Source organism: Suricata suricatta, chromosome 11, assembly GCF_006229205.1.
Source record: "Suricata suricatta isolate VVHF042 chromosome 11, meerkat_22Aug2017_6uvM2_HiC, whole genome shotgun sequence".
Classification (NCBI taxonomy): domain Eukaryota; kingdom Metazoa; phylum Chordata; class Mammalia; order Carnivora; family Herpestidae; genus Suricata; species Suricata suricatta.
In genome coordinates, this window is record NC_043710.1 from 108,962,789 (window position 1) to 108,971,850 (window position 9,062).

General features: G+C 57.0%; 1 protein-coding gene across 1 annotated transcript in view; it reads left to right on the forward strand.

The window, feature by feature from the left end:
* C2CD2L (C2CD2 like) overlaps window positions 1-9,062 on the forward strand; it is a 9,889-nt gene extending 827 nt beyond the window's left edge. Inside the window, exons 2-15 of the mRNA XM_029915709.1 lie at window positions 3-332; window positions 2,356-2,451; window positions 2,810-2,929; window positions 3,099-3,209; window positions 3,300-3,416; window positions 3,511-3,622; window positions 3,760-3,868; window positions 4,693-4,757; window positions 4,848-4,975; window positions 5,067-5,241; window positions 5,925-6,026; window positions 6,166-6,302; window positions 6,389-6,674; window positions 7,979-9,062. Of these exons, the coding sequence (XP_029771569.1) occupies window positions 3-332; window positions 2,356-2,451; window positions 2,810-2,929; window positions 3,099-3,209; window positions 3,300-3,416; window positions 3,511-3,622; window positions 3,760-3,868; window positions 4,693-4,757; window positions 4,848-4,975; window positions 5,067-5,241; window positions 5,925-6,026; window positions 6,166-6,302; window positions 6,389-6,674; window positions 7,979-8,190 (2,100 nt within the window). The 3' untranslated portion in view covers window positions 8,191-9,062. The remainder of the gene's footprint in view (window positions 1-2; window positions 333-2,355; window positions 2,452-2,809; window positions 2,930-3,098; window positions 3,210-3,299; window positions 3,417-3,510; window positions 3,623-3,759; window positions 3,869-4,692; window positions 4,758-4,847; window positions 4,976-5,066; window positions 5,242-5,924; window positions 6,027-6,165; window positions 6,303-6,388; window positions 6,675-7,978) is intronic.

Consider the following 9,062-nt stretch of genomic DNA (forward strand, 5'->3'; position numbering starts at 1 on the left):
AGGACGTGGGCTGGGCGGCCCTGCTGATCCTCTTCGCCGCCTCGCTGCTCACGGTGTTCGGCTGGCTGCTACAGTATGCCCGGGGCTTGTGGCTGGTGCGGGGCCGCGGGGGCCGGGGGCCGGGACCCGCCTCAGCTGCCGAGCCCGCGGGCTCCCTTCGGGAGCTGGGCGTGTGGCGCTCGCTGCTGCGGCTGCGGCCGACTCGGGCTGGTGCCCCGGAGGAGCCAGGCGTCCGGGGCCTCCTGGCGTCGCTCTTTGCCTTCAAGTCTTTCCGAGAGAACTGGCAACGGGCTTGGGTGCGAGCGCTGAACGAGCAGGCCTGCAGGGACGGGGTGAGTTGGACAGGACCTACGTGGTCTCCTCCCTCGGCCTTTCCTTCCAGGGGAGGGAGGGAGGGACTACTCTTGCCTGGGGGGCCAAGATGGGGGTGAGGATCAACTGGAGAGCCCTACGGCTTCTCCCCCTCTGGGATCAGAGAAAAGGGTGCAGGTGAGGCTGGAGGTTGTAGAAATCTAGCTATGTCCCAGATCCTCTTTTCTGTGGTCAAGGTACTCTCTGGCTGCAAACCCAAGCGCAAGTTGCTGTTTTCATAGCAACGCTAATCCCTGGGCCCGAGGGCACTTCCGTGTGGCCTGGGTGCTGGTTGTGTTGGGGGAGCAGGGACAGGAGGGAAACAGGTGCACCTGCAGAAGAAATTTGCCTGGTCCTCCTGCCACCACACCCAGTTAACATTTCATGCCCCAGATCCCTGGTTTGATCAGGCAGACAGATCCCCAAGGAGCCTGAAATACCCCCCTTCCCCTGCCAGGCCCTTAGTAATTTCACTGATACAGGCTAACACACCCTTCCTTTTGCTGACCTGCAGCATATATATTGAGGGAAAGGTGTTAAGGTGGAGAGCAGATTGACAGTTCATGCCCTTCTCAGTAGATGAGCCTGGAGCTGCCTCTTGAGGGTCAGTCACAAATCGGCCCAGCCTACTTCCTCCCATTGCACCATGGGCATCTGGTCTCCCAGGAAGTAGGGCAGGAAGCATGGTCATAAGACTGAGGTGGGGTGGGAGGTAGAGGCCTCTCTGTCATGGGGCCTCTCCCATCCTGGCCCAGCATTCTGTCTTCACCCTCACAGTCAGTCCATCAGCCCCCTGCCCAGAAGATTCTCCATTTCCAGCTCCCACTAAGGCTTTGCTCCCCTAGCTCCCCAGATGCCTGGAAACAGAAGTGGCCACGTAAGAAGTTGCTCAGGCTCTTCTGTCCGGCTCACCAGCAGAAATGGCCAGATAGCATCTGTTAGTCTGCATCTTACACTCATGCCTCCACCCAGTTCTCCCTGTACCTTGTCCCTGGGTCAGGAGCGACTCCCCAGGACAGCTGACTCAGCTGGACATTGGCCTCCCTCGCAGGGGGTGGGGAGATTGGGGTTCCAAGCATCCGTCTCCCCATCTCCCTGGCCCTGGCCTTTAAACAAGCCAGCTACAAGAGCAGAGAAGTTGGTGTCCTCTGGCTGGCCGGGCACATGGGCCCTGTGAATCTGTTTTCTCCCATCCCAAGACCCAAGGAAGGGCTGCCAGCTCAGTGGGTGCCCCCTTCTCAATGCTTCCCATCCAGCTTTCTGGATGGGACTGCGGTAGCCTGTTTCCATTGCTATGTCAGAATTAGGAAGCTCTTTCAAGACTCAAGCTAAGCAGCTTTCTGCTGCCTAATACCACCCTGCTGTCTGCCTTGGGGAATTAGCCAGGCCTCTGGAACCTAGAGCCCTCTGAGCTTGCTTTCCTTGCCAGTGCCTCTGGTAAAGTTCCCCAACGCCATGTGGAGCTAGTCTTCAACCCCAAGAATATAGTTAGGGTCATACTCTCAAGCGTCTGCATACTGTGTATGTGGAAGTAGGCTTAGCCTCATTTCTCCACCTCTTGTCTCGAGTAAGCGGTCATATTGCTTCTGCCTTTAGCTCAGTTGTGTGGCTCTCTCCCCAGTTGTGTGTAGGTAGCACCCAACACCTTTATTATGATTTTTTTCTATGCGCACAGTTCTTTGGAGATAGGTTGAGGAGTGAAGAGGAAGGTGGGAGATGAGGGAGGCTCCTAGGGTTCCAGGAGGAATCTAGGATCTTCAGCTCAAGGTGATCTGGTCTTTGAGGCGGTCTAGCCCCTCCATCCTTCCTACCAACTGCAGGCCCCAGAGAGGTGTGGTTCGAGGGGAACACTTCCTGTCCTAAAACCCTGAGCCAAGAAGGGGCCAGAAGCCAGCCTGCAGTTGAGGACTCCGCAGTGCCAGGACCCAGCCAGCAACACAGCAGGCCAGCCCTGTGGGGGGGCAGCGCCAGACACCTGACCCTATGTCCACATTACTCCCTCAGAGTTCCATCCAAATCGCCTTTGAGGAGGTGCCCCAACTCCCACCCAGAGCCAGCATTAGTCATGTGACCTGCGTAGACCAATCAGAGCACACCATGGTAAGGGGCTGATGGGCTCTGCCTTCTAGCGGCCCCCAGGGGGGCTGATTCCACAGTTCCCTTTAGTCTGAGGGTTCTTGGCTTGAGGTCTGTGAATGCCTTAGGAATTCGAGGATTGGCTTCAGGAGGTCTGAGAATCCCCTTAAAGTTGCATGCAAAATGTAGCACGTGTGCGTATATCTGCATTTTTCTGGGGAGGAGAGTCTTTGACATTAATTATCCTATGGGCTTGTGACCCCAGAAGGGTGAAGTCCCGAGGGAAACCGAGTTGGGAAGGGTCTCCAAAGCGCAGCACAAAGCAAGCTTAAGCACCCTCCTCCATGCCTGACCCCCTCGCCTCCGTGCCTTGCTGTCTCAGGTGCTGCACTGCCAGCTCTCTGCTGAGGAGGTGATGTTCCCAGTTTCCGTGACCCAGCAGTCCCCCGCTGCCGTCTCCATGGAGACCTACCACGTCACTCTGACACTGCCACCAACACAGGTGGAAGGGGATGTGGGAAACTGAGTTGGGCAGGGGGCGGTTCAAGGCCTCGGCCTTTCTGTTTGGTTCCCTCTGGGACAGAATTTGGGAGGGGGAGGGTCCCGGGGGGTGGGAGCAGTTGGAGGCGTGAGGCAGGTCTCGGCTCAGCCCCTTGGTCCCTCCTGTGCAGTTCGAAGTCAGCCTGGAGGAAATCCCTGACGAGGGGCTGCTCGTGTCCTGGGCCTTCACCGATCGCCCAGATCTCAGCCTGACAGTGCTTCCCAAGCTGCAGGCCAGGGAGGTAAGGGGGCGGGGCTGGGGGGACGAGGCCGAGCGGGGAGGGGTGCAGAGCTGAGGGCCCCACCTCTTTCTCCTCCTTTCCTCCCTACAGAGAGGTGAGGAACAGGTGGAGCTCTCCACCATCGAGGAGCTGATCAAGGATGCCATTGTCAGCACCCAGCCGGCCATGATGGTCAACCTCAGGGCTTGCCCCGCCCCCGGAGGCCAGGTAAGCGGGCACTCGAAGCAAATAGCTTGGGTCCATACCGTCCGCAGGGTGCTATGTCGGGATCCTCGTTCTTTTTACCTCCTTCTGCCCTTAGGTGCCCAGTGAGAAGCCACCCACGGTGCCCCAGGCCCAGCCAGCCATCTCCAGACCTATCCGGTTATTCCTACGGCAGCTTCGAGCATCTCACCTGGGAAGTGAGTTGGAAGGTGAGAGCCAGAAGCAGCGGGGGCCCGCCAGGGCTCTGGGGGCAGGCAGCCCCTGCCCTTCTTGCCCCGGGTGTGGCTTCCCGATTCCTCCGTGGCTTCCCGTCTTTGAGGGTCTTCTTGGTTCTCCTTCCTCCCAGGCGCTGCGGAGCTGTGCTGTGTGGCTGAGCTCGACAGCCCTGCGCAGCAGAGGTGGACCAAGCCCACGAGCGCCGGGCCCGACGCGGAGTGGGCTGAGGACCTGGCACTGTAAGGAGTGACCCCTCCATCCCCACCCCTGCTCCTGTGGGCAGACTGAGAATCTGATCCTTCCGGCATAGCCCTTCGCAAATGCGCTCTGCTTTCACTAAGCTTTGGTGTGAGCCCTGATTGGACGGCAGGCGCTGGCCTTGGTCCTGGGGGTACAGATGGGACCAAGATACACCCCTCCCCTGGGTCGACTTCAGGCCGCAGGCAGACACTGACGTGTGTAAAGACAATGGTCTAAGGGCTCCAGTCAGGATTTACACAGAACTCGTGGGCGTGCTTAGGTGTGGGCAGATTAATTCTCATGGGGAATAAAGATCAGAGTAGGCTTCACGGAGAAGGTGGCATTTAAACCACACCTTAGAGCAACAATAGAGTTTCAACACAGTGTGAGAGAAAAGTGTTTTTGGCAGAGGAAACAGCTCGAGCACAGGGAAGGACGTGGTTTGCCATAGAGAGACACGGAGGGCAAAGGGGGCAGGGCCAGGGAGGATCCGAATGCCTGGCATACTGAGCAAGTTCTAGCCCATTCTCTTGGGAAGAGAGAGTATTTGTTTTTGTTTTTAATGTTTTTAAGATTTTTTTTTTAAGTTTTATTTATTTAAGTCCTCTTTACATTCAAAGTGGGGTTCGAACTCACGACCACCAGATCAGGAGTCACGTGCTCTTCTGACTGAGCCAGCCAGGCGCCTCGGGGAAGAGACAGTGTTTGGAGGGCAGGCTCCGTTGGAGCCCTCATTCCACAGGCCTCTGGCCTGTGATCAGTTCCAGGGTGGATTCAGTTTACTAATCTTCCCCCTCCCTTCCCCACCTCCTCTTGGCCACAGGGATTTGGGCCCCCAGACCCGGGAGCTGACGCTCAAAGTGCTGAGGAACAGCAGCTCTGGAGACAGTGAGTGTGGGGCGGGAAGGAGCCCCTCTGGGTGGGTGCTTAGTGGGGCCTGGTCATGGGCCCGGCTCACAGTGCTCCCCCTTCCCCCAGCTGAACTCTTGGGCCAGGCCACTCTGCCTGTGGGCTCCCCTTCCAGACCACTGTCCCGAAGACAGGTGTGCCCACTCACCCCAGGGCCAGGGAAAGCCCTGGGACCCGCGGCCACCATCGCTGTGGAGGTGAGAAGTGGAGCCTGGGGAGGAGATGGGGGGACACGGGGGAAGGGCAGTTTTTGAGGTGCTGCCTCTTTGCTCCTGCACCCCTCGGCAGCTTCAGTATGAGGAGGGCTCCCCACGGAACCTGGGTACACCTGCTCCTTCCACGCCACGCCCCAGCATCACTCCCACCAAGAAGATCGAGCTGGACCGGACCATCATGCCGGATGGTACCATTGTGACCACAGTCACCACCGTCCAGTCCCGGCCTCGTGTTGAAGGGAAACTAGGTAAGGAGCAGGGAGCCCAGTTTGAGCCAGGGGCCCCCGGCCGCAGAGCTGTGAGGGACAGGGCAGGGCAAGGGACGCCCTGAGTCCAGCTCCTGCTTTCCAGCCACATCGTCCTCCTCATCTTGATCCCTTAAGCCCTCCCCTCCCTTGTGTCCTTCCTCTCCCCTGCTCTTCCTGTCCTGCTGCAGTCCTGGCCGGCCAGGCCCTTCTTTGCAGGACTCTTGTACTTCGCTCTCCTGCTGTCCCTTCCCCCGGCCCCGGCTGCCTGCTTGTCCCTCCCTCTCCCCCCGACCTTCTAGCACCCTTGGGATCCTCCAACAAACGCAGTGGCCTCTGTGGTACTTCTCCCACTCCCAGGGGCCCTCCAGGACACTTCTCCCAGCTCCGGAGGGCCCTTGGGGTTCCCCCACCCCCAGGGGACCCCTGTGCCATCTCTGTGTACTCTGCATTTTCAAGGTGGCTCCCCAGTGCCCTCAGGGGCCCCATGGCACTCCCCCACACTCCCCTTGCTTCCTGTGCTGTCTTTTTGCCCCCTAGCATCTTATTAGTCAACCATGTGACCAGTTGTGCTGTAGTTACCCCTGCCCTCTGAGTCAGCCAAAGTGTGCATCTCCATAAAGGCAGTAGGGGTGGGGGCCACTTTAAGGCACCTCCCGGCTCACTGACCCTCCCCCACCCACCAGACTCCCCCTCCCGCTCCCCGTCCAAGGTGGAGGTGACCGAGAAGACAACGACTGTGCTGAGTGAGAGCAGTGGTCCCAGCAGCGCCTCCCACAGCAGCAGCCGTGAGTTGGGGATCGGGAAGTGTGCATGGCGGTTGGCCCTGGAGCCCCAGGGTCAGAAATCATTTTGGGTGGGGCACAGGAGTCCAAGTCCAAGAAGGAGCCACGGAGGAGTCATGTTATCCATTCTCTGTACCCCCAGCAGGGGAGAGCCACCTTTCCAACGGCTTGGACCCTGTAGCAGAGACAGCGATTCGCCAGCTGACGGAGCCCAGCGGGCGGGCAGCCAAAAAGACACCCACCAAGCGTAGCACTCTCATCATCTCTGGTGTTTCCAAGGTAACAGGGCTCTGAGGCGAGGAGCTGGGATGGGGAGAAAGCCCTAATGGGTCATCCTGCCCATTAAAATGTGTCCCTCCTGCCAGGTGCCCATTGCTCAGGACGAGCTGGCACTGTCTCTGGGCTATGCGGCATCCCTGGAGGCCTCAATGCAGGATGACGCAGGAACCAGTGGAGGTCCCTCCTCACCTCCCCCAGACCCACCAGCTCTGTCCCCAGGACCCCTAGATGCCCTCTCCAGCCCCACGAGTGTCCAGGAAGCAGATGAGACAACGCGTTCAGACATTTCTGAGAGGCCTTCTGTGGATGATGTTGAGTCAGAAACAGGGTCTACTGGTGCGCTGGAGACCCGCAGCCTCAAGGATCACAAAGGTGGGGAGATGTTGGCACGTTCCTCTCCCCCTCTCCCCTTCTTTTTTTTTATTTTTTAATAAAATGTTTGTTTTTAAGAGAGAGGGAGAGGGAGCAGGGGAGGGGCAGAGAGAGAGGGAGACAGAGGATCCAAAGCGGGCTCAGCAGTGAGCCCAGTGCAGGGCTTGAATTCATAACCGTGAGATCGTGACCTGAGCCAAAGTTGGCGCTTTACCGACTTTATTTTTTAATAAAATATTTTTTATTAATATTTTTTAGTGTTTAAGATTTATTTTTAAAATTTTTATTTATCCCCCTCTCCTTTTATGCCCAGCATCATGACCTGGTCCTACTGGACACTTAGGGGGATGGTTTTCTCACCCCGGTTTGCCTTCTCCTTCCTCCCCCAAGGGACCGCTAGAGTTCCTAGCCTGTTTCAGCCACGCCAGGGTAGAGAAGGGGCATTTACCGCCTTGAGTCCTGGCCTGCATCTGACAGGCACAGGTGATGGGACGGTTGCCAAGGGATTTCCCTTCACCTCTCTTTTTCTTTCTTCCTAAGTCTAAGCACATACCTTCCTTCCTTTCTTCTTTTTTTTTTTTCCTTCCCCCCGCTTCCATTCTGTACTCTTTCCTATGAGTATAAGGAATCCTACCCCTGGTCACCTACCCCTGTGTCCTTCCGGTAGTGACACAGCTGTGGATAGTTGTGGTGCTTTTCTAATTTCTAAGGGTGGGAGGCTTGGCCCCCAAACACGTTTCTCCCTCTGCCAACGAGTCTATCAACCACACATATATTTAACTATGATGTAAGCCCGCGTCACTTCTTGGGATAATGAGATTCCTAAGTCCAAAACCTGCTGTGTAAACACTTGTCTCATTATGTTGGTCCTGAATTTACCTCCTTGAAGCTTTCCAGATGCACAGCTTCCTGCTCGCATCCTGGAATCCGGTCAACAAGTCAGTGCCCACCCACCTTATCTTTTCATGATTTTTATGGGCTTTTAGGAATACCCTCTGCTCAGCCTTTGTCCTGCCAGAGTAAAGAGGTCCGTAGGTCAGTCTGTCCTTACAGAGAAGCAGCCCTGTGACATTCTTCCTCAGTGGCAATAGTTAGACACGCCCACAGAATCCCATGAGCTCCACCATATTTTTTTTTTTTTTCAGGAAAGATAAAAGGCATTGTTTTGTCTCCACTTCCTTTACTAAGGACGCCTGGCTTCTAGGCAAAGGAAAGGTTCTGTTCTGTATCTTCCACCCCTCCGTGCTTGGGCCTTTCTCTGCTCCCCACCTCACCCCCTGTCGTCCCCCTGTCCCCCCCCACAGTGAGTTTCCTGCGCAGTGGCACCAAGCTTATCTTCCGCCGGAGGCCTCGACAGAAGGAAGCTGGTCTGAGCCAATCACACGACGACCTCTCCAACACGACGGCCACACCCAGTGTCCGAAAGAAGGCCGGCAGCTTTTCTCGCCGCCTCATCAAGCGCTTTTCCTTCAAATCCAAACCCAAGGCCAATGGCAATCCCAGCCCCCAGCTCTGAGGGCTCTCCTCACCTTTTGCGCCCGGAGAGGGCAGGAGTCCTCTCAACCCACCCCCCACATCTTCTTCCATTCCCCTTCCTGGATTCCCAACAGCTGGGGCCAGGGAAGCCCTCTGGGTTCCAGGAAGCCCTGTCCACCCTGGGCTGTGGGGCTAGCTGGAAGGGTACTTACAACGGGAGGCGAGAGAGAGGTGGGCACCTGTTGCTGAGAACACAGAAAAGGGAGAGGGTGGCCGGGAGTGAGAGGCAGGCTCTGCCCTGGCACCTGTGGGCATTCCTCAGAACGGCTGTGCTGTCAACATTGGCCCCGCAGAGGAGTCCCAGGGTGCCCAGCTCCCCAGCTGGCCCTTCCTCCCCTATTTATTCTCTTTTCTATTTATATGTGTGGTCCAGGACCCTCAGTGCACAGATGAGAGAGGGCATCTCTCCCAGGTGACCCTTCTTTCCTGTTCCAGGAAGGTAGGCAATTCCCTTTGGGACAGGACTCCTGTGTCTCCCTCAGGTCCCCACTCTGACCAGCACCAGTGTCTGCCTCTGAAGACATTGGCAGCTCACAGAAAGCCGGGCCGGTGCCCGGGATGGGGGGCAGGTACTCCCCACCTCCCTCCTGCTCCTCGTCCCTCCCTCCCTTTCTTACCGTTTTTTGTACTTGATGCCTTCTCTGTGAGCAGTGGCTCTGTTGGAAGGAGGGAGCCCAGAGCTGGGCGGAAGCCCTCCCCAGAGCAATGGCTTCCGGGCTTTATTAAAGACTGATGATGATAGAGCAAGAGCAGGGCTGCACCTCTGTGTGTTGGGAGATGATGTCCATTGCTGTGTGATGGCTTGGAATTTAATTTATTAAATTAAAGTCAAATTGGAGTTTATAAACTGGA